The 25,826-nt window shown below is 36.0% G+C and overlaps 1 protein-coding gene across 1 annotated transcript in view; it reads left to right on the top strand.

Moving 5' to 3' along the window:
• Sp3 (Sp3 transcription factor) overlaps positions 1-25,826 on the top strand; it is a 53,692-nt gene that overhangs the window by 1,322 nt on the left and 26,544 nt on the right. The window contains exons 2-3 of the mRNA XM_048811968.1: positions 6-69; positions 8,801-10,160. Of these exons, the coding sequence (XP_048667925.1) occupies positions 6-69; positions 8,801-10,160 (1,424 nt within the window). The remainder of the gene's footprint in view (positions 1-5; positions 70-8,800; positions 10,161-25,826) is intronic.

The following is a 25,826-nucleotide window of genomic DNA, read 5'->3' as shown; positions in this document are numbered from 1 at the left end:
GCCGCGACACGCGCGCGTCGCGGAGCCAGGGCTTCTTTCCTGCTCTGTGCATCCCTGTTTGGATCCCAAGTAAGCACAGGCTTTCTCGAAATTGTCACTGTGGTACCTCGCTGAAAATTCTCAACAAAATGAAGTCTGAGAGGGCGGGGGTAGAGGACTCCAAAATGGATGTTTGAGCAATTCATATCTCTGCTGAAAACTCCTTCGCTGAACACTACATTTTAAAGCACAGCCTATCGGCCATAGATAGTATCAACTAGAAAGGCAGTGTGTTTAGTTTCTAGAATTTTTGAGTCTGGAGCGTTTTCTGCTGGAAGTTACTAGATCTTAAACTGATTTAAGTCGAGAAGGTTTAATTTGAACTCTTTGTATGCAGGAATGAACACAGTGCTTTTTTTAAGTGACCTTTCAAAATGGTTGAATTTTACTTTTTGCAGACTACTACAAATTTGTACTAATTTTTTCTAAGCGTGGTAAATGAAAGGTCCGTTTAGCAACCGTTGAAATTAGCAGTTATTTATATAGTACTTAAGCTTTTGAAATTGAACACGAATATCTGTTAGAAACAAGTACAGGTGAAGAATTTTATCTTCATGCTCGTTAATGCATATCATACAGTAGAATTTGGTTGGCAAAACTTTTTTCATTGTATCAAATGACTGGCTAGTCCGATAGGATGTGGTGGGTTTCTTTTGGAAAGTGTTTCTAGTGTCTGGGGAATGGGGAGGAACTGGCAGTGTTAGATGATGGTGTAAGACAAAATTAGTAACACATTGTAGAGTATTTTTTACGAATTTTATATTTGTTTGGATCGTTGCTGTTGCTTTAGTGTACCCTGTACATGTGTGCATTTGTTAAAATAGTTGAAACGCTTCTTGGTCTAATTTTTGTGGGTTATAAGAATTAATTGTGGTGGTGGGTTTATTTATTTATTTTTTGGTACTGAAGATTGAATTCAGGGGCCCTTTTACCACCGAGCAACATATACACACGCACACACACACATATGTATTTTATTTATAATATATAAATTTTGAGATGGGGCCTTGTTAAGTTTCTGAGGTTGACCTCGAACTTGGGATCCTCCTGCCTCAGCTTCTCTTTTGGAGGTATTGGCCATCATGTTGGCCTGAGTAGTGATGTTTTGAATGGTCACTGTAAAAAGAAAAGTTTGATATTTGGTATAGTGAATATGTAGGCATTACAAGTTTAAGCTAATGCATTGTTAAGTTATATTTGGAATTTTAGTGCTTCAGATTATGCTATGGGGGATGTGAATAGTCTTAATGTCTTAATTGTGCTTTTTTAAGTAGATTAAAGCATAAAAGCATAAAATCATGTTTGTGAGAAGCATTGTTATTTAAACAAATCTGTGGATTGGCAAACCAGTTTTTTAAAAGTATATTCCTCCATACCCCAGAGTGCCAAAACACATTAACTGTTTATAAACCACTGCACAAGTAAAATTGAAAATTAGACTTCTTCTACTTTTTAAGTATTTCAAATAGGCCAAAATCTTTTTCCTAATTTGCCAGCTTTACATATCACCTTATAGATGGGGGAAGGGAGAAGTGGAGAACGAAGAAGGAAGTTATGGGTGAAAATGTTATGTGTTAGTCTCAAGCCTAGGATTAGAATACTATCTCCAACTGTTTCCATGTCTCTTTAGATCTTCTCTGAATTATCACATAATCACTGACAACACATTTACCACCCCATCTTAAATAGAATCATTCTGAGATATCTGAGATTTATCAGTCAGACACCTCATAATTTGTCAATCACAATAAAATGAAAATTAGTTTTTTTTCAAAATAGAATTTTGTATATTGAAAATTAGTTTTGCCAGCAAACCCTTAGAACATATGTATGTTTGGCACATCTGCATAATATTTTTCACTTTGAGTAAAGTTGATAAGTCTGGCTTAGATGTTTGCCTTAGCAATAATAAAGATTATTTTTTTCCAGTTCATGGGCTTCCCCCCCTCCCCTTTAAAAATGAACTTAGATGCAGGGGCATTTGTGCAGTCCTGTAATCCCAGTGGCTTGGAAGGCTGAGGCAGGAAGATTGCAAGTTGAAAGCCCAGCCTCAGTAATTTAGCTAGTCTCTGAGCAATTTAGTGAGTCCCTGTCTCAAAATAAAAAGGGTTGGGTATGGGGCTCAGTGGTTAAGCTGCCCGCTCCCGCTCCCCCCCCCCACCCCCGTTTAATCCCTGGTACCAAAAATTTTTAAAAATTTGTGGAATAATTTTAGATTTACAGGAAAGTTGAAAATAGAGAACTGAAAATTACCTTGTACCCTTCACCCAGCTTCTCCTCATGTTAACATAATTGTGGTATATTTATCAAATTTAGGAAATTAACATTGGTATAGTAATAACTAAAGTAATTACAGGATTTATTTGGATTTTGTCAGGTTTTCCATGAATGTTCATTTTCAGCTCCATAGGATCCACCTTGCAGTAACCACATTGCATATAGTGGAAATATACATATACAGTTCAACATTATGCCAGTTTAGCTTGATATTTCAGGATTTCAAAGGGCCTTGAAAGGCAATCAGCTGCATTAAAGATTTGCTTTAAAGAGTATGAATTTGGAATTTGTTAAAAGTGTTCTCACCTATGTATAATGTCCCAAAGCATGGATTCCCAAAGATGGAAGCAGAGCTCTTTTATACTTTGTTATTAAAAATGTCTGGAAATTAAAAAAGTACACGTATATGCAAGTATTAACTTGTGCAAACTATATTTGTGTGAACTTATGGATTATTTATATGCCTATTTCATTTGTACTGTAGTAAAATAAACTGAACAGATAAATATTATGAGTCATTGTCTGATCTTTGGTTTAAGTTGTAAATTTAGTGTTCATTAGTTTAGCACATAAATGTTGAACTAAAATAAATGAATAGTAGCTTATTTCAAGAAAAGGTTATTATTCCATTTTGTAAGACCTACAGTGTCATTGTAATTAATTTATTGAAGTCTGTTTGAGTTCTATTAATTTCCCTTTAAAGTCTCAACCTGCGTATTTGCTTAAGAGTGGTTCTTAGTTTGATTCCACTTTAGCTTCACACTTGTTCTTGTTTTCAATTGTGTGTGTGTTGCTGGGGGTTGAACTACCAGCCCTATTTCTGGCTTTTTATATAGACATCTGTGGGGACTGAAAAGTTAATTATCCTTTCAAAATACTAAGCAATAAATGGTATGAATTTTCTTTTCCCTTTCCACAGGTATCTTCTAAGAAGTTTCATCCTTTTTTTTTCTTTTCTCTCAATCCCGTCCCCCTCATTTTTATACACAATTGCATCCTAGGATGCCTTTGTAATGAATTTGTTATAGTAACATCACTGCTGGTACCAACTTTTGATGCCCACCCCTCCGCCCAGGCTGCTGTAGTTTGGGGTCCTCTTCATTTTGGGATTGTGTGTTTATATAGAGAGGGACACTTTCATGGCCAAATGATATTTTGTTAATTGTCCAAAAAGAATACCAGAGTTACTAATAAAAACACTGGACTTTTCTTTAATTTGTAAGTTCATACAGGGGGTTATCTTATACCTAAACCAATATTAATTCTTGTCTTGGTTATGGGTGTTTGTTTTCAATACTGGGGTTTGAACCCAGTGGTGTTTTACCTCTGCGCTACATCCCTAACTCCATTTATCTATCTGTCTAGTGCTGGGGATCAAATCCCTGGATTTGTGCAAGCTAGGCAAGTGCACTACTGCTAAGACACATCCCTAGCCCTATTTTTATTTAAAAAAATATTTTTAATTGTAGATGGACACAGTGCCTTTATTTTGTTTATTTAGTTTTGTGTGGTACTGGGGATCTAACCCAGGGCCTCACACATGCTAGGCAAATTCTCTATCACTGAGTTAAACCCCAGCCTCTTAGCCCTATTTTTAAAATTTTGAGAGGGTCTAGCTGAATTGCCGAGGTTGCCCTTGAATTTCAGTCCTCCTACCTCAGCCTCCAGAGTATCTGGAATCACAGGTGTGTGCCACCATGTCCAGCAGGGTTGTGTTTTTATGTGTTTCCCTTGATTCGCTTCCAATAATTCAACACAACATATTATAATGCTTTTGGTGGCAGATGACTTTCTAATTTATCCCTTTCCTATTATTTATTTTATATTGTTTCTTAGATGAAATTTCACTGATGAAATTTATTTTGCAAAATGAGTGGACTTAGAAAACTTTAATTTTGAAATATTTGGATTTTTTTCATTGTGGAATTATGGAAATAACAGGTTTAAAATGAACTTATAGCCCTTTTAGAAGGTTCTAATACCTCAAAGTTGATTTTATTGATCCATTTTTATCATTCCATTTCTGTCATTTTCTTTGCAATGGTTTTAAGGTAAAATACCAGTAATTATTAATTCAATAAATTATATATTGATCTTAATTTGTGCCAGCAATTGTGGTAGCTATCTACTGGAGGCTTTTTCTGAATCTTTTCTTTTAATCTTAATAATCACCAAAACTTGGGATTTTGACGTGCTCTAAAGTTTATAAAGCTTAAATATTTTCTTTTTGGTTCTCTTGACCTTTCCTGCAAGATAACATTTTGCCCATTGTGAGCATGTAATAGTCTCCCTTTCCCTAAGCATAGTTTTAGTTGAAATCAAAAGTTGGATTTGGTGACATCCCCCCCATTCTGTTTAAAAAATCTGTTTTACAGCAGATTTTAAAAACTACATATCTGTTGCATAAAATATTTGTTTTGTTTGCCTGAAATTTTTGCTTAAGCTATTTGTTGCTGCCTTCCATCTTTGAGCTTCACAGATTTTTTAAAATATATTCCTTTTACCTTGGGCTTATTCACAGAAATTCATAATGCTTTCTCATTTTGTTTTGGAGATTTTGCCTTCATTTAGTGACCTGTTTTGCTGGGAAAATGATACTACAGTTTATTTTATTTATTTATTTTTATTATTAATTAACAAAAAAGTTTTTTAGTTGTCAGTGGACCTTTATTTTATGTATTTATTTACATGTGCTGCTGAGAATTTAACCCAAGCCCCACACATGCCAGGCAACCCCACTGAGCCACAACCCCAGCCCTACTGTTTATTTAGCTTCTGCAGAGGGGATAACTTGGGCATATTTACTCAGATTTGTTATTTGAGTGGTTGTATTTATTTTCAAGGAATTTCTTGACTAGAAATTGGTGGTTGAATATCTTTGTCTCAAAAAATAAAACTGTAGGTGCCATAAATTTGACATTTTTTTGAAGAAAGGAAAGTGGTCAGAATTCCAGTATTGTAAAATTGATTTATGCATGAGCTATTATGTGTATATATATATATATATATATATATATATACACACACACACACACATATAAATTTTCTTTTTGTAGTTGTAGATGGACACAATACTTTTATTTTATTTGTTTGTTTTATGTGGTTCCCGGGATTTGAACCCAGTGTCTCACACATGCTAGGCAAGCACTCTACCACTGAGCCACAATCCTGGCCCTTCCTATTTTTCTTCTTCTTTTTTAAAAATATTTTTTAGTTGTAAATGGATCTTTCATTTTATTTATTTATTTATATGTGGTGCTGAGCATCAAACCCAGGGTCTCCCACATGCGAGGCAAGTGCTCTTACTACTGAGCCACTACTCCAGCCCGAGATAGTATATTCTTTTATTTAAAAAACTTGTAAATTGGGGCTGGGGATGTGGTTCAAGTGGTAGCGCACTTGCCTAGCATGTGTGAGGCCCTAGGTTCGATTCTTAGCACCACATAAAAAAATAAATAAAGATATTGTGTATACCTAAGACTAAAAAATAAATTAAAAAAAAAACTTGTAAATTTAATTCAGGCTAGAAATAGTTAACAGTTGATTCTCCAGATAAATAATAATCGTAAAGTAAAGATTGGATTTTAGACTTACTTTTTAGTATATAGACTTTAAATATCCTTAGTTTACTTAAAATGCCAAAAGGCTGAAGTGAAACACGAGGGATGAAATAAAATTTTAGTTTTGATACCAGTTGAAGTTGAATGACATGTGACTTTAATATCTGGTGCTTCATTTTCAAATTTAAAATCAACAAGTTCAACTATATAGTTTAATAAGTATGTATTTCAAAGACAGATAACTATTTTAGTTCAGGCTTGGAGATTTGTACTGGGTCCACAGTTTCTCTGCCTTTAGTCTCTTCTGCCTTTCTTTCAGTCTCCTTCCTTGGACCTTAGTTTATCTTTATAAAATACAGATGTGATTGCACTTGCTTATTAAGTGTTTATAGCTGTCATTCACTATCTGCAGGACAAAGTCCAAGCCCTGTAGTAGGATCTACAGGCCATTTATAGACCTTGATAAAAATGTCTAGTTTTGTTCTTCCATTATTTTTGTCTATAAATAGGAGCCTTTTTGGATCTTGCTTTGAACTTCAAACTCAAAACTGCATATTATTCTTTTTCTTTTTGTCTGTAATTATGTTGTTTCTATACCTTTCTTAATGTCTCTGTTTCTGACAACAGTGAAATCTTACATATTTTAATACTTCAAATATATTGCATGTGAAATCTCTCCTCCAGTCTTTATGTTCCCACATAATATTTTCATCAGGTGGCTAGTATATGCCACTTTTCACATTGTATTAGTTTGTGTATGTCTGCTTGGATGGAGTGTGAACAATTTGAATATAGGGTTGTATTGTTTACTCATTCATCCTTATTCATCTTGGCAGCTATATTCAGTGTTTGAATTGAGTCATTAAACTATGGTTCATTCTTTATGTATAAATAACTACAGAAAATTAAGGAGCTTCCTTAAAAGATTTTAGATCTTTTGCTATATTATTTGCATTAAACTGTATGGAATTTTATGGAACTTCTAAGTTGGGAAAACAGTATTTGTCTTAACCTTTTTTAATGGTTACAGACCCCCTTTGGGAATATGATAAAACCCCAGATTATTTTCCCCCTCCCCAACTTTGAAAAAGTTGATATGGTCTTTTTATAGGATTTAGAAATTCCCTTGAAGCCTGGTTATGTATCCTAGGTTGACAATTCTAGGCTAGATGTGCTTTTATGTTCTCATTATCTAGTGACATATGGGGTTATAGAGAATTATAGATAGGTTTGTAAATAAGTGGAATAGAGATGGCTTGATTTTGATGGTGAGTAAATCATATAGGGTCCTATTCCCAGTGGCTTTACCCCTGGTATTAGTAGGGTCCAAGTATGGCATAGTGTTTAAGGACCTGAGTTTGGAGTTAGTTTTAGCCTAGTTTTAAATCCTGTCTTGGTCACTTGAAACAATGTGACTTTGTCCCTCGATTTTCTCATCTGTAAGATAGGGATGATAATAAATTCTATCAAATATAATTGTTTTAGCTGGTCAGGTGCAGTGGTGCACATCTGTAATCTCAGTGGCTTGGGAGGCTGAGGCCAGAGGATTGTGAGTTCAAAGCCAACCTCAGCAACTTAGTGAGGCCCCTAAACAATTTAGTGAGACCCTATTTCAATATAAAATGTAAAAAAAAAGGATGGAGATGTGGCTCAGTGGTTAAGTGCCCCTGGGTTCAATCCCTGGTACCAAAAAAAGCAAATGAGATAGTCTTAAACCTTGTTACAGTATTTGGCATATAAAGAAAAGCTTAGATCATTAGCTTAAAAAATATCTACCATTTGACATTGGCATGCAGGATTTTTTTATTTTTTATTTTGTGACAGGGTCTTACCAAGTTGCTGAGGCTGTCCTTGAATTTGTAATCCCCCTGCATTTGCCTCTCAGGTCACTGGGATTATAGTGGAGCATCACTGTGCTGAGCCTGACATGGAGGGTTTTTTTTTTTTTGCTTTCTGCTTTCCCTGCTGGCATTTTTCCAATGTTGCCTATGTGACCATATGGGTGATCCCAGAGATTTCTAGCAGGTAACAGCATACAAAACATATATGCCTGGCATTTTACTAGAATCTTAGAAAAGTAAGTAAAACCAAACCAAGTCTAAATCCTCCAGCTTTTGGATTCTAGAAAAGCTTTTCAGATGGGGCTTCTTTATTCTGTAGTCACAGGGCAATAATAACCTTTCCTTACCAAGTTTTTATAAAGTTTCTTTTTTTTTTAGTAGTTCATGATAAAAGTGAAGGACTTGATGGGTATGCTTATGAAATTCCACTAATCATGAGTTTATTCTGAAGTACCTTAATATATATCATAAAAGAATAGCTTTAATTGTTTGACTTAAGGTTTATAGCAATAATATACAAATCTTATTTTTCTAACTCAGATAACTTTAACACTGCACTGTTCACAATTATAGTACTCTGGATTTATTGACATTTTTAGTGGGTTGTATACTTTTTTATACTTTTTAGTGGGTTATGCACTTCCTTAGCTGTTTAGTAGTTGTCATGTTTGGTTTGAACTGTTCATAATCTATTCTAGCCACCTCCATTTAAAAAAAACAAAAACACTATAAACATTAGTGATTATAGATGAGTAATTGGAAGATCATAGTTCCAGACTCATTTGCTGCACGATTTCAAGACCTGCCCAGGGCAACATAGCAAGACTCCATTTCCAAAACATTAAGAAAAAATTTGATCAGGTCATGATAAATAGAATGGGCTGTCTTCACAATAACTAACAAAACTGCAAGGATTGTTGTAGTTTGTACAGTATTACTTTTGTATTTTAGTCCTGTTATTAAGGGGATTTTCACTCTTAGGTAGTAGGATTTATACTAGTTTAGAGTTTTTTTTTTTTTCTTCAAGAATTGGTTTAAATATACCACAAAATATATCACAACATTTTTGTTTTCTTCATCCAGACAGGTGATTTGGCTTCTGCACAGTTAGGAGGAGCACCAAACCGATGGGAGGTTTTGTCAGCCACACCTACAACTATAAAAGATGAAGCTGGTAATCTAGTACAGATTCCAAGTGCTGCTACTTCAAGTGGGCAGTATGTCCTTCCCCTTCAAAATTTGCAGAATCAACAAATATTTTCAGTTGCACCAGGATCAGATTCATCAAATGGTACAGTGCCCAATGTTCAATATCAAGTAATACCACAGATTCAGTCAACAGATGGTCAGCAGGTTCAGATTGGTTTCACAGGCTCTTCAGATAATGGGGGTATAAATCAAGAAAGCAGTCAAATTCAGATCATTCCTGGCTCTAATCAAACCTTACTTGCCTCTGGAACACCTCCTGCTAATATCCAGAATCTCATACCACAGACTGGTCAAGTCCAGGTTCAGGGAGTTGCAATTGGTGGTTCATCTTTTCCTGGCCAAACCCAAGTAGTTGCTAATGTGCCTCTTGGTCTGCCAGGAAATATTACCTTTGTACCAATCAATAGTGTCGATCTAGATTCTTTGGGACTCTCGGGCAGTTCTCAGACAATGACTGCAGGCATTAATGCCGATGGACATTTGATAAACACAGGACAAGCTATGGATAGTTCAGACAATTCAGAAAGGACTGGTGAGCGGGTTTCTCCTGATATTAATGAAACTAATACTGATACAGATTTATTTGTGCCAACATCCTCTTCATCACAGTTGCCTGTTACGATAGATAGTACAGGTATATTACAACAAAATACAAATAGCTTGACTACTTCTAGTGGGCAAGTTCATTCTTCAGATCTTCAGGGAAATTATATCCAGTCGCCTGTTTCCGAAGAGACACAGGCTCAGAATATTCAGGTTTCTACAGCACAGCCTGTTGTACAACATCTACAGCTTCAAGATTCTCAGCAGCCAACCAGTCAAGCCCAAATTGTGCAAGGTATTACACCACAGACAATCCATGGTGTGCAAGCCAGTGGTCAAAATATATCACAACAGGCTTTGCAAAATCTTCAGTTGCAGCTGAATCCTGGAACCTTTTTAATTCAGGCACAGACAGTGACCCCTTCTGGACAGATAACTTGGCAAACATTTCAAGTACAAGGGGTCCAGAACTTGCAGAATTTGCAAATACAGAATACTGCTGCCCAACAAATAACTTTGACGCCTGTCCAGACACTCACGCTTGGTCAAGTTGCAGCAGGTGGAGCCTTGACTTCAACTCCAGTTAGTCTAAGCACTGGTCAGTTGCCAAATCTACAGACAGTTACAGTAAACTCTATAGATTCTACTGGTATACAGCTACATCCAGGAGAGAATGCTGACAGTCCTGCAGGTGAGTCTTAAATGATGTCCTTCCATAAAAAGTATAGTTATAATATATGGGGAAATTTTTATTAGCATATAGCTTTCATTAAAGATGACATGTTCCTATGTTTATATGAAAGTAGACATCAGAGTGTCTTCCAAATTGTTCTTTGAAAGTTTTGAAGTTAAGGTTTCATTTTTCTGTTATGCCAATTACATTTGTAGTTTCCTTTGTTTTGACATCTGGTGTTGTCAAGCATTACAGAATTTAATTTTGCAGGTAGTGTCTTGTTTGGCCCTGATGTGATTTGGTTTAAACATTGTGTGCATTATATTTGGTTGATCATGTTAGCATAGAGTAGAGTACTTATGTAGCTGTCTTAGTCACAAACTAGCTATGTGATTTTGGATAGGATTTTTTTTTTCTCTTGAAAACTTGGTTTTCTCATTGTGTGAAATGGGATATTAGTAACTTCATATCTAGGATACCTTCTAGATGTAACATGTGCTCCTCACCCCCACCCTTGCAGAATTGAACCCATGGGTACTTTACCATTGAGTTATATCCCCGGTTCTTTATTTTATTTTTTTAAATTGTGAGGCAAAATCTCTCTCACTTAAGTTGGTGAGGCTGACCTCAAACTTGTGATCCTCCTGTCTCCCAAATTGGTGGGATTACAGGCATGCCCTATCAAGCCAAACTCCTTTTCCTTGTGAGAAATTTGGGACATATGCTTAGAATGTTGGAATTGCCCATGAATCTCAGGTCTGTATTTGGAAATTCTTCAATTGTGTTTGTGCCTTCTGAGTCTGGGTTTAGAGCAGCAGTTCTTGAAGTGTGGTCTGCCCCCAAGACCCGTTCAGAGGTTCTTTATGTGAAAGTACTTTTTTTTCGGAAGCACTTAAACACTGAGCCACATCCCCAGCCCTTTTTTGTATTTTATTTAGAGACAGGATCTCACTGAATTGCTTAGTGCCTCACCATTACTGAGGCTGGTTTTGAACTCAAAATCCTCCTGCCTCCCTAAGCCCCTGAGATTACAGGTGTGCACCATCACGCCCAGCTGAAACTACTTTTCATAATAATACTAAGAAATTACTTGATTTTTTTTTTTTCCCCCTCTCCAGTGTTCACACTTTCACTGATGGTGGACCAAACTACTAGTATTTTCCTGACTGTGCACTTGCAGTTAAAGAAAAATTTGTTTCACTGAAGAATGACATACATGAGTCAATAAAAAGTTATTTTTGCTAAATGTCAACTCTTTAGAGCTGCATATCTTTTAAAAAACAGTAGATTTATTGGATTCTAACTCACATACTATAAAATTCACCTTTTATACAATTGAGTAGTTTTTTAAACATAGTCACAGACTTGTGCAGCCATCATCACTATCTAATTTTAGAGCATTTTCATCACCCCAAAAAGAAACCCATACCTATTAGTAGTCATTTCTCATTCCATCCCATCTCCCAGCTTCTAACAACCACTGTCTTTCTGTCTCTTTGGATTTGCATATTCATTCGTAGTAGTGAATTATATAACGTGTGGCCTTTTGTCTCTGGCTTCTTTCATACAGTGTGTTTTCAAGGTTCATCTATGGTACAGCATGTCAGTACTTCATTTCCCTTTATGGCCCAATATTCCATTGTATGCCAAATTTTATTTTTCTATTGATGGAAATTTGGATTGTTTCCACTTTGGGGCTATTATGAATAATGGTGCCGTGAACATTTTGTGTATAGTTTTTTGTGTGGACATGGATTTTTCTTTTGAGGAATGGGTACTAGATTCTATGGTAATTCAGTGTTTGAGGAATTGCTAAAAAGGTTTTTCCGAAAAGAATGAACCATCTTGTATTCCCACCAGCATTGTATGAGAGTTTCAGTTTCTCTAATTCCGGACAATGCTTATTATTGATCATCATCTTATAACCACCCTATTGGGTACGAAGTAATATCTCATTATGGTTTTGGTTTGCAGTTCTTACTGATGTCTATAATATTCTTTGTGAGGAAAAGGGAAGTATGCTTTAATAAAGCATTTCTGCTGCCTACCAAAATAAGATAATTGACTTTGAAAAAAAAGCACTTTTCCCTGTTGTACAATCTTGTATGTTATAAGCTGAAATATTGTTTTTACTTGAACAACTGACAAGCTATGGTTTGGGGGACTTCAGATATTAAGTGACAAATAATTAAGCAAAAGTAAATGAAGTAAGCTTGTCATTTAAACCCTACAATACTTCTTGTTAGTGATAAAACATGGACTTTCCAGTTAAAATTAGAATTTTGGCTAAAATCTACTTCTGTGAGTTTGTTAGCTTCTTTATACTTAACATTTTTCTGAGGAGATGGGTGGTGCTATAAATAAATAGAATCTGTTTGATATTGTAATATTATACCAACGCTTGGAAGATCTATATGAAAAACTCAGTGAATCAGTAGCTTTTATTTTTCATTTTCATATATATTACACATAGGTATTGGGGATTGAACCCAGGGGCCCTTTACTATTGAGTATAGGATCTCACTGCTGCTAAGCTCTTGCCTCAGCTTCACTGTGTGCTTATAGGTATGTACCATCCTGCCTGGCTGTACATAGTTTTTAGATGATGAACTTATTATCATGGGTATTGTTAAATTATTATACATGGGTAAAAGCCATTTAAAGTACAAGATAGATAACGAGTGTGAAAAATTTACCAATTCGGTGTAGGATTCCATATTTCAACTGAGTTAAGAAACTGCCACTTGTCAAGTTTGGTGGTATCAAAGAAAACCCAATTGTTTGAAAGGCTATTAAATTATTCTTCCCTTTTCCAGCTGCATATTTTTGTGAGACTATATATCTTCAAATGCTTCAACCCAAACCGCATATTGCAAGAGATTGAATGTGAAAGTGGATCTGAGACGCTTTTGACTTCTTTTAATCTGGATTCTACAGAGATTTGCAAAAATGTGAAACATGGTTTCTTTTATGAAAAGTGTTTGGGCAGCTTTTTCATAAAATGTTAATTCATTCTCATTTTATTTACTTATTTATGGTGCTGGGGATTGAACCCAGGGCCCTGTGCATGTGAGGCAAGCACTCTACCAACTGAGCTATATCCCCAGCCCAAAGTGTTAATTTATATTAACATGTTAATAGATTTATTTATTTAATGGTGTCAAGCAAATCCAGGGTCTCATGCATGCTAGCCAAGTTCTCTACTGTATTTACTTTAAATGAATTTTAACAATTTGAAATTTCTTATTTTTAATATAGTAAATATGTCTAATATGATAAATATAAATATATATATATACACGCACACACATATATACATATATATGCGAACATGGATGTGAGTATACGTGTGTGTATCCTACACGAATAAAAGGTTTTTGGGGAACCTCAGTAGAGTTTAAAATAGAGAGTCCTGGGTTGGGGGTGTAACTCAGTGGAGGAGTTTGTGCTTAGTGTGTGTGAGACCTTGAGTTCAATCCCTAGGTCTTAAGACTAAAATGTTTGAGAATTACTGGTAAGATGACGGACTTCTGAAGATAATTTGAAACATTTGAATATTCTTTCTTAAAAATATTTGAAAATAGTTTTTAGCGATTACTTAATGTTATAGAGTGTTATTACATGTTAGAAACATCTCCAGAATTTGTGATTTTTGTAGATTTATGTTGATGTTGAATTTATGAGTCTCTTAAGTATTAGTAAGATGATTTCAGGTGTTATCAAATAGGAACACTGAATTAAATACAAAACGGAGGGCTGGGGTTATGGCTCAGTGATAGAGCGCTTGGCTAGCATGTGTGAGGCACTGGATTTGATTCTCAGCACCACATAAAAATAATAAAGGTTCATCTACAACTGAAGTATATATAAATAACATACGTATATATATATGTGTGCATGTGTATATATGTGTATGTGTATACATACATATATACATAAAATTTATTTATTTATTTTATTTTTTTTTAATTTTTATTGTTGGTTGTTCAAAACATTACATAGTTCTTTTTTTTTTTAATACCTTTATTTTATTTATTTTTATGTGGTTCCGGGGATCGAACCCAGTGCCTCATGCATGCTAAGCAAGCACTCTAACACTGAGCCACAACCCCAGCCCTACATAGTTCTTGACAAATCATATTTCACACTTTGATTCAAGTGGGTTATGAACTCCCATTTTTACCCCGTATACAGATTATACATAAAATTTAAAAATACAATTTTTTTTTAATATTTATTTTTTTAGTTTTCCGCCAGCACAACATCTTTATTTGTATGTGGTGCTGAGGATCGAACCCAGTGCTGTGTGGATGTCAGGCGAGCGTGCTACCGCTTGAGCCACATCCCCAGCCCCTAAAAATACAATTTTAAAAAATAAACATAAAATTAAAAAAAAAAATGTAGTTTACTGAATGGTAGTCTGAAAGGGTAAATAAAGTACTCCAGAAGGACATTAAGTTTGTTCCAATTTTAAAGAATGGGGAGCTGGAAATGGTGGTGCATGCCTGCAGCTACTTAGAAGCTGACAAGGAGGATTGCAAGTCCATGTAGACATCTTAGTGGGACTTTGTCTCAAAAAAAGTAATAAGGACTGGGGATGTAACTCAGTGGTAGAGTACCCCTGTCCTGGGGGAAAGTTTTGTTGTTGAGAAAGTAAAGTTAAAGCAAATGAGAATTTAAAATGCTGGATAGTACACAGCATATTTAAAAATAAAGACTAGGAAATTATCATTTGGGAAATATCAGATATTAGGAAAACTTTTTTCTTGGTTATGCTATTTAATTGACAAGAAGGGGAAATAGGGACCAAGGATGAAGCTCAGTGGTGGAGCTTATAGGAGGTCTTACAAGTTCCCAAAAAGTGGGGGATTCAGAGATAAATTATTATTTTTTCCAGCATAAGACATTTTTATCTGTGCTAGGAATAGTATACCCAGATGAAAATGCTTAATACTTTGACATATTTGGTTTGCATTTTTGATAAGTATGAAATTAATGTAACAATTTTCCCAAATACTGGATAAGGTATCCTCTTCCTCTAAAATCAGGGCTTTTGAATTTGTCTCTTTAAAGTTCCCATTTAATAAAAATGACCTCTATTCCAGCCTTTTTAAAGTTTTGGGCTCCTCCTCTTGTGAGATAATTTTACTATCCCTTGTCCCTTAAGAGCAGATCCCTGAGGCAGAGTAAGCACAAGGCAAACAGAATAATATAGGCAAAAGAGGAAAGTGACTTTGGCTAGGCTAATATTATATAAGGAAAGTCTGAGGAAAGGTAGGATAAAGAGGGAATTGAGAACTCTGTTTTGGATTTGTTGAATTTGAAATTTCTATTATATATCCATAGTAAAGTGTGTTAAATAAACAGTTGGATATGTTGGATATCAGAATCTGGTGTTCAAGTTGGTTAGAGATAAAATGTAGGGTGTCATTAATGTATATAGATGTGACAAGATGAAATCATTCAGGTCATATAGCTTCTTAACCTTTTGTTGCATGGTAGAAACTCACAGGGAACTTCTAAAAAAAAAAAAATGCTAACAACTTGTGTTCACCCGCCTCTCAGTTCTAATTTAATTGCTCTGTATGAGGCCTAGGAAAAAAATCCCAAAGGGATTTTGAAGTACAGCTGGTTTCTGAATTACTTAACTTTGTGAGCAAGGAATATAATAGAGGTTGGAATAGGTGTCATTTTCAACCTGAAGTTATTTCTCCAGATTTTTCAAATGAGCTGTCTAGCACAGAATCAAAGGTAACTAGGCATATGAGGAGATCAGACACAAATGAGAACCAGTAGGAACAATACACATAGACCACTGGAACTCCTGATAACAAAAATTATGAAATGTGGACTGAAACACCTGTTTATAGTGGTCTAGGAGATAAAAGCCAACCCCCTTCAAAATTTTAAGATTTAGAGACCATAATAAAAATGACATTACCGGTTTGTGAAAAAACCAAATAGAAATTTAGCAACTGAAGCTTAAAATATAAAATTGAGGAAAATTTTGGAGGCTTTGCCAACATTTAGAGAGTGAAGTAGAGAAGGATCCAGCAAAGGAAACAGAAGGAGCTTCCTGGAGAGAGTGATATCCTGGAATCCAAATCAATAAACTACCTAAGAAAGGTAGTGGGAGTAACTTTCATACATTGTAGACAGAATATGTAAAATGATAGAGAATGGGAGATAAGAGGAAGATAATGGTTGTCCCCAGCCCTTAACAAATAGATTCAGTAGTGCAGGAGAAGGAAACCTGGGCAGAATGACTTAATGGGGGTGGGGGTGGGGAGAAGATGGTAACTGGAGATGAATTTGGTTAAAGGAGGATTTTTATTTCAGGAATGTATCAGTAAAGAGTGGGAAATTGATGCTGTAAAGAAGGTAAAATGGATAAAAGATTTGAAGAAGGCAAGGAAGATGAAATGTAGGACCATGGGTATAGTAGAGGTTGGGCAATCCAAGTCTGAGAAGGTATGAAATGGTCTGAGAAAATTTGGAAATTGAGATTTAAAACAATTGCAGTAGTATTGGTTTCCCACTTGAACAATTAGCATAATTGTGTATTTTTCTCCAGTTGCTGTGCTGCTGGGATGTATGTACAGGTTTGATTCTTCTCCCAAGTAAAAAGTTCCGAGTACTTTTGATTTTTCTCTACCATGTTTTTGTGAACTCTTCTTCCTATCCATTCTCATTTTGTTAACCTGGCTCTAACTGGCCCCTGATCTTTTCTCTTTCCAGTTCATTTACAATTAACAAAAAGAGTTTCATTTTTTGAATAGGCAATAGGGCATAAGGCACAACTTGCAAAGATATAAAAAGTGTAATTAATAGGTTAGTTTCTTTCCTTCCTTAATCCTTAAGTTCCTAGTAGCTTTTTTTTTTGGAGTTGGGGGAGAATGTTGGGTATTGAACCCCAGGGCTTTGCGCTTGCCAAGCAGGTGCTGTACCACTAAATGAACCCCAGCCCTTAAATTTGTAGCTTTTACAGAAGACCCTTGACTTAGAATTATGTTTCAGAAACCAGTGTATAAACTTGAGAGGGAACATGCTAAGAGAAGCCAAAGGAATTTTAGATTGGTTTGCTTTCATATGAGGGAATTTAGTAGAATTGTGACTGGTTTCAAAGTTCTTTTAACACTACAGATTTTATGTGCTGTAAGAATAACATGTTGAAAGATTTTTAAAATATTAAGTTCTTTTTTGTCTTTGAGTAATTCATATGAAATACTTGAATGAAATGTTATATCTGAGATAAACAATCTGGAGGTAATTTGGCTTGTATAGATGATAGGTATATTGGGGTTTGTTAAATACTGTTTTACTTTTGTATATATTTGAGATCTTATACAATAGAAAGCTTTTGAAAATATTTGGTCCTCTCATGTTTTTGATTAGTGGAAATTTTCAATTACAAAAGTTTTTTAAGAGAAACAACACACTAGTAATATTGGACTTTTGGTGCCAGAAGATCCCTGTGATGGCTTGGGTTAGTGAGCCTTGTTCATAGTTAACAGCTTGGGTAGAGTGTGAATACTTACTTGGCTCTCAAGTAGAAAGGATTTTATAGTTCTATGAAAGCCTTGAAGATAGATTTTTGATTCTAGACTGTTTTGCTGCTGCTTTTATCTCCTATAATACGAAGAAAGTAGTTGATAAATGACAGGGGTTGACTCGTTATACACTAAACTGCAGTGAAGTGTTCTTGGTTTGCTTAAAAATGAAGGGGAAAGCCACATTTTTATAAATGCTGTTCTTATATTTTGGCTGTATGTAAAATGTAGGGGCATTTGGCCAAAGGCAGAGAAAGGCTTAAAAACTTGAGAGAAGAGAGAAGGTGAACAAGCTTCTTAGAGTGAAACTGTATTCAGTCAAATAAGTAGTACTTTTTTTTTAAACTGGATGCTTTATAAGAGAAGTGTATACATGTTCAGTTCTTAAGAGGCTTACTGATTTGTTGGGGGTATTAATGGTAGACATATGGGGCAGTAATAATCACTATAAATCAGTGCATAATTGACAGTATAAATCAATGTAATAAGTTAGTAAATTGCATGATGGAGATAATTGTGTAGTTCAGAGGAGATCAAAGAGTGCTCCATTTGTCAGTGGGGACTTCACAAGAAGGAAGAACTTGAATGGATCGTATCTATATTTGTATAGATAGAGATGAGAGGAAGATGTTTACTAACAAGGTAAAAAGCACTGTCAATATGCTTATTCAGGAGACAGCTTAATAATGAGCATTTCCCCCAAAATGGTTTGTAAGATGTTAAATAGGTATTATTAAATAAGTCATGAAAATGTTCATTAGCATATCAAAGTTTCTGGGAAATTCAGTGGATAATAAACCTGATCTTTTAAGGAAAGATCGAAGCTACATCTTTGTTCTTACTTTGGATTATACATCTCTAAAGATTAGTAATATGTCATTGGGTTAACGAAGAACTACCAGAAATGTTAATAGCATGAATAGCAGTTGAGGCTGTTTGGTGACTAGAGGCTGATAGGGCACATTTTATTTGAATAGACAGGATAAGAGTGTAGAACACAACCCCGTAGCTATGAGGATTTTACTATTTTTAGTCTTGTTAAAGAGCCATTGAAAGTTTTTTTTGGGTGGGGGGGTTGGCTCATACTGGGATTGAGCTCAGGGGTACTCGACCACTGAGCCATATCCCCAGTCCTGTTTTGTGTTTTATTTAGAGACAGAGTCTTAACTGAGTTGCTTAGTGTCTCAAAGTTGCTGAGGCTGGCTTTGAACTTCTGTCTCAGCCTCCCAAACTGCTGGGATTACAGTCATGCGCCACCACGCCCAACCCATTGAAAGTTTTTTTAAGAGGAATAACATGAGGGGCCAGGGATGTGGCTTAAGCGGTAGCGCGCTTGCCTGGCATGCGTGCGGCCCGGGTTCGATCCTTAGCACCACATACAAACAAAGATGTTGTGTCCGCCGATAACTAAAAACAAAATAAATATTAAAATTCTCTCTCTCTCTCTTTCTTTAAAAAAAAAAAAAGAGGAATAACATGAATAAATCAATGCTCAGAAGACTATTTCAGTAATAGGTTGTAATGGGAAGAAACAAGCACTAAAGAATGTAGAAGGCTACTTCAGTGATAACGGGGATAAACTAATGAAAGTAAGGAAGTAAGATGGTAGACATTTCAAGGAATGAATTTATACGATTAGTAACTAGTTAATGGGAATGAGAGATGTACCTACTGTTTTAATCAGAAAGGTCACATTTTGGACTGAGTTTAAAGAGTAACTGTGGGGCGGGCCTGGCCAAGTGATGTGTTTTAATTAATTTGGTTTGTGAAACTAGATTGAAAGGACTGTTAATAGTATAAGTAGAGATGAACTCAGGATGTGAGACTGGAATTATTTAGGAGAGAAGTTATAGACTCTTGAAGTCAGAAGAGTAGATAACTGAGCAAAGGAGTTAAGGTAATGAAAGGTAGATGTTTAGGGGGGCTGGGGTTGTGGCTTAGCGCTAGAGTGCTCATCTAGCACGTGTAAGGCCCTGGGTTTCAATCCTCAGCACCACATAAAAATAAATAAATACTTTCCAAAAAAAAAAAAAAAGATGTTTGGAGAAATTTTGAGGGTGGAGTGGGGACTGTAATAAGTACCGTGTTAATTAACATCAGTAAAACATGCAGAAATGTGGACATTTTCTGTCATTTCTAAAATTTCTTTCCTTAGAATAATAAAGTTTAGTGGGTAATATATGTCCTTGGGTTATATAGGATTTCTCTTTCCCTTGACGACTGGCATTAGAAAATTTAGTTTGGAATCTGTGGATAGTTTTGAGTTTGAGTTTTATTGTCCATCAGAAAAACACCTACATGAACTGCGAAAGTTCTAGATATTATCACCTCTGCTTATATTTATTTATTTATTTTTCAATATTTATTTTTTAGTTTTCGGCGGACACAACATCTTTGTTTGTGTGTGGTGCTGAGGATCGAACCCGGGCAGCACGCATGCCAGGCGAGCACACTACCGCTTGAGCCACATCCCCAGCCCCGTCTGCTTATATTTAAAAGAGCTTATTTTACAGGTTGCAGTGGCATATACTTGTAATCCCAGGCTGAAACAGGATTGTAGGTTCAAGGCCCACTTTGGCATTTTAGTGAGACCTGTCTCAAAATTTAAACAATAAAAGGGTTGGAGATGTGGCTCAGTGATAGAGCCACCCCTGGGTTCAATCTCCAGTACCAAAAGTAAACAAAGTCCCAAATAGCTTATTTTATCTGAAACTGATCTTTAATAAGTTAGAACACCCAACTTTATTTTTAATACTTATTTTTTAGTTATAGTTGGACACAATACCTTTATTTATTTTTATGTGGTGCTTAGGATTGAACCCAGGGCCCTGCATATGCTAGGCGAGTACTCTACCGCTGAGCCACAACCCCAGCCCTAGAACACCCAACTTTGAAACAAAGATTTTTGTAGGAAGGAATTAACTTTTTAGCTTGTTCTGGAGATCAAATCCATTCATTGCTTGCTGCAGGCTAGGCAAGTGCTATATGTACTATTGAGCTGTACCACCCAGTTCCCAAGACTCTTTCTTGAATGCTCAAATGAAGACGAAGTAGAATGTAAATATTCATTTTTTAGGAGAAAGGGATTTTAGCTTTAGACCTGGAAAACCAAAGCTTGTCTGTGGTTCTAGATATTGGTTCTTAACATTTTGGGTAACTAAATAGGCAATTGATTTTTATCGATAAATAACAGGGAGTTAATAATAAAGGCTGGAAGAGGAAATTTTCTTGAAGGTCAGTAAAAATGTCTTTAGTTTTTCTTATTTCATCTCACTTTTAAGGAGTAATTGTGGCTTTTTCTCCCCCTATTTTTTCTTGTCTGCACTTGTTTCTGCAACAGTAACCACTCAGAAAATCTTGGTGAGATAAGTTTTAAAGAGGATTCAAAGTACTTGTTTGCCACACCAAAGTAATAGTATTTCAGTTTTACTCACATCTTTTCAATTGCTTTTTCCAGAATCTTCAGAAACATTGTTGAAGGGAAATTTATGTTCCATGATAAAGAAATTTTATTTGTCCTACAGTTACTATTTCATCTTGTTAGTGGTAAAAGCAATTTACTCAAATAGTATGACTCTTGACATTTCAAAATTTTATTTGTGCGGCCCCCCCCCTTCTGTGCTGTTGGGGATTGAATCCATGTGCTTATTAGGGTAGGTGCTTTATCATTAAGCTATGCATTCCCCCCCCCCACTTCTGCCCCTTGCGGCCCCTCCCCACAGGATATCTGTGTTGCCCTCTCTGGACTCATCTAAAAGTCCCGAGTTTAAGGGTTTCCCCAGCCTACTGCCTCAATCTCCCAAGTAGGTAGAACAATAGCAAGTGCCACCATGCTGAGCTCTTTTGTTGCTTTCTTTTTAAAATCAGGTTATATTAAGGGATTAAAAAAAAGGAATTCCTTGAAAACATAGTTTGAAAGTTTTAAATTGTGATTTGAAAAATGAGTATGGTAATCACCAGTGCTGTCTACTTTTTGGTTCTCTTTCTGGTAACACCTGAGTTCGGTGTAGCTATATATGTAGCTTGCTTTAGTCAGAGAAATTGGCTATTGCTCCATTATCATTGATCTGTAAGTGAGGAAAGCTTGCTTTCCCTGAGCTGACTTGTGATGGAGGTGAATTAAAAAAATAAAAGTTTTTTTTTAAGCCACTGTGATTTCAGGGGCTATTAAAATAGTTTTGGCCAGGTGTGGTGGCGCAAGCCTGTAATCCTAGCTGCTTGGGAGGCTGAGGCAGAAGGATGGTGAGTTCAAAGCCAGCCTCTGCAAAAAGTGAGGCGCTAAACAATTCAGTGAGAACCTGTCTCAAAATACAAAATAGGGCTGGGGATATGGCTTGATCCCTGAGGCTTGGGAGACTGAGGCAGGAGGATCAAGAGTTCAAAGCCAGCCTCAGCAATTTAGTGAGACCCTGTCTCTAAATAAAATATAAAAAAGCGCTGGGGGGCAGGGGCTAGGATTGTGGCTCAGTGGTAGAGTGTTTGCCTAGCATTCATGAGACACTTGGTTTGATCCTCAGCACCACATAAAAATAAAATATTGTGTCCACCTAAAACTAAAAAATAAATATATAAATTTTTTTTTTTTTTTAAAAAAGGGCTGGGGATGTGGCTTAGTGGTAAAGCACCCCAGGTTCAATCCCATGTACAAAAAAAAAAGGAATTTTGAAGATTTAGGATAAAAAATAGAATGTAAAATATCTCATTAATGTTTGTATTGATTATGGATTTAAATGTAATTATTTTGGTTAAATGAAACAGTATTAAAATTAATTTTACTGTTTATTTTTACCTTTTATGTGGCTATTAGAAAATTTGGAATTACTTATGTGACTTGCATTATATTTCTATTGGACAGTGCCTATGTAATAGCCTGTTCTGACTAAAATAAAATTTGATACAAGGAGTAGTGTATTCTAACAAAAGAATTCAACTCTAGCATTGGCTTAGGGGTCAAATGGCAGGGAAACTGATTTTAGAGCCTGGGAAGATGGGATACAGAGGAGAAATATTTGGTATAATATGCAATAAGGCATGTAATGTGCCCAATGTATTTGTAGGTTGAGGGAATGAGCTTGGAAAACAAATGGTATTTTAGCTGACATTGGCTCCATTCAGTGAGTTATTATAAGAAAGAGATGAGGGGCTGGGATTGTGGCTCAGCGGTAGAGTGCTTGCCTAGCATGGGTGGGACCCAAGTTCAATCCTCAGCACCACATAAAAATAAAGGCATTGTGTTGTGTCCGTCTACACCTAAAAAATAAATATTAAAAAAAATAAGAGATGAGCTAGAAAATGATTGGCTGTTTTTCTCTTTCTTTTCCCCTCCNCTTCCACCTGAACCCAACATCATTCAGTCATGAAACAATCATCAGCCCTGGAAAAATAACCCTCCTCCACCTGCCAGGCCAGGTCTTCTTCTTTTCTTTTCTTTTCTTTTTCCCTCCCTCCCTTCCTTCCTTCCTTCCTTCCTTCCTTCCTACATCACCCATAGATTCTGGTATTCCAACTTGATACTGTGACTAGATGGGGTATTTGGGTTATCTTCTGTAGGAGTCTTCTGATAGATGTATTTTGCATGTGGAAAGAAGAGTAAAGTGAATATTGGACCAGCAGAGGAACTTAAGAGTCAAGATTGTTCTTAGACACTCTAGTTCTCTTCTAAGCACATGATAGGGGAATTGCCCTTTTCTGTAATTTTTCAAGTTAGGCATGGCCTTGTGCCTTTTTGTGACCAGTGGAAATGTAAGTGAAAGTTCAAGTAGGATGTGATTTGCCACAAACTCTTAACCTTCCTTGGTAAGGTAATCTTGAAAGCATTCTCAAGTGGAACCTAGGTTTGTGAGGGATTGTTCAGAGAAAATCTCATCTGCCAGCTGGAATTGGACATGTACAGGTAGTGAGAGATAAACTTTTGTTGTGTCAAGCCATTGAAATTTTGGGATTGTTAACTATAGCATAACTTCACCAATCTTGATTGATGTGTTTGGATATAATTTGGGTGCTTGGTAAATGTTTGAATTGAATAATAAATTTGAGGGCAAAAGAAAAATGTACAAATTCTAAAATTGCCAAGATTGAGCTTTTTGCTTTATATTTCTTGTAATAGCCAGCCTACACATTGACTAGGAACCCTCTTATATAGGTAATATGGCAAACTGATTACATAGGCAGAAGACACAGGAGGGAAAAAAAGGTGAAGCTTGTAATATAACTAGAAGTAACTAGTCAAAGCAATGTGTATGATATGGTGTAGTGCTTTATTTTTTTAATATTTTTGGTTTTTTAGTTGTAGGTGGACACGATACCTTTATTTCATTTATCTTTATGTGGTGCTGAGGATTGAGCCCAGGGTCTCACATATGCGAGAGGAGCGCTCTACCACTGAGCCACAACCCCAGCCCCTGTAGTGCATTATTTAAAGCATTGTTTTCTATTTCTGTTGATATCAACCCACATTAGTCTTGTTTTTAATCTACAGAAAGTATTTCACATCCTTAGGGAAAATAATATGCCTTTTTAACACAGTTTTGAGGAAGGGAAATGTTTTTTTTTTTGCTTAAAGGCAGTTGTGGGGTTGGTTAGTTTTTTTTTTTTTTTTTTTTAAGATGGGGAAAGATCCCAGATGGTGACTTCCCCGACCCTGGCCATAGCAACAAATGGCAGCAGCATAATTTTACTCCAGAAGAACCCTTCTCTTAAACAAAGTCTCTGGTAAATCTCCAGTGTATAAAATTGATCTTAATGGGGCTGCTCAGATTTATATGATGACCTGGAACCCTATATATTCATCTTCATTGTTGGCATAATGTCATTTAAGGAAACAGTTTGAAAGTCTGCCGAAGTAGGTGTTAGCTACTGTAGCCCTCTTCATTTGGTGTGTGTGCGCGTGGTTTAGGTTTCTTTCTTTTTTTTTTTTTTTTAATATTAATTTTTTAGTTTTCGGCAGACACAACATCTTTGTTTGTATGTGGTGCTAAGGATCGAACCCGGGACGCACGCATGCCAGGCGAGCGCGCTACCGCTTGAGCCACATCCCCAGCCCAAGGTTTAGGTTTCTTAAGGAGTAATCTCAGATCACTTTTAACAGTCTTGACTGGTTGCAAAATGTAGAACTGATTTGGAAGATGTCCATTAGAAAAGGTAATGGGTATGGTGATCCAGAGCTGGAGAGGAAAGATACCATTGGAGTTTGGGATAAGATAGAAAAGTAAGGGCTGGGGTTGTGGCTCAGTGGTAGAGTGCTCACCTAGCACATGTGAGGTACTGGGTTTGATCCTTAGCACTACATAAAAATAAATAAATAAAGGTATTGTGTCCATCTACAACTATATATATTTAAAAATAAGTATATAAAATAAATTTAAAATGTAGAATTTTAGACACTTAAAAAGTGCAGTGTTCTAAGCCAGGCATGGTGTAGTGTATGCCTGTAACCTCAGGTAAGGCTGAGATAGGTGGATTGCAAGTTTGAGGGTAACATGGGTACCTTAGTGAGATCCTGTCTTCAAAAAAGGGGCATGGATTGGCTGGGATTATGGCTTGGTGGTAGAGCGCTTGCCTGGCACGTGTGAGGCCTGGGTTTGATCCTCAGCACCACATATAAATAAAGTAAAAAACTTAAAGAGAAAGAAAGAAAAATGGGGCTGTGGATGTAACCAATGGTAGAGTGCTTCTTTAGCAGTGCAAGGCCCTTGCTAGTAGTTTTCAGTATCACCAAAAATATTTTTTAGCAGTGTGGTGTTCTAGGCCTTGTCTATACCAGCTTACTTTTAATAATGAATTGGAGTTAACAGATGAAGATTAAATAATATCCTGGGCTTCCTGATAAGGAAAATAGATAAATGAATAATTAATTCTGGAGATATTTCTGTTTAGAATATGGTAACCTGTAAGTTACCTTGTAACTATCCTAAGTAACTTATGCTATTCTAAATAATTGGTGTCCTAAAGCCTTTTTTAATTTTTAATTTATTTATTTTTTATTTTTTTTTTAAACAATAGAAATTTATTTTCTCATAGTTCTGGAAGCTGGAATTCCAAGACCAAGGTGTTGGAAGGTTTTGTTTCTATACCCCCCTACCACTGTGTACTGGGAATTAAATCTAGGGAAACTCTACCCCTGAACTACATTTCT

The sequence above is a fragment of the Marmota marmota genome, unplaced genomic scaffold, assembly GCF_001458135.2.
Source record: "Marmota marmota marmota unplaced genomic scaffold, marMar, whole genome shotgun sequence".
NCBI classification, from domain to species: domain Eukaryota; kingdom Metazoa; phylum Chordata; class Mammalia; order Rodentia; family Sciuridae; genus Marmota; species Marmota marmota.
Note: the sequence above shows the minus strand (reverse complement) of the source record. Positions and strands in the feature narration are given on the sequence as shown.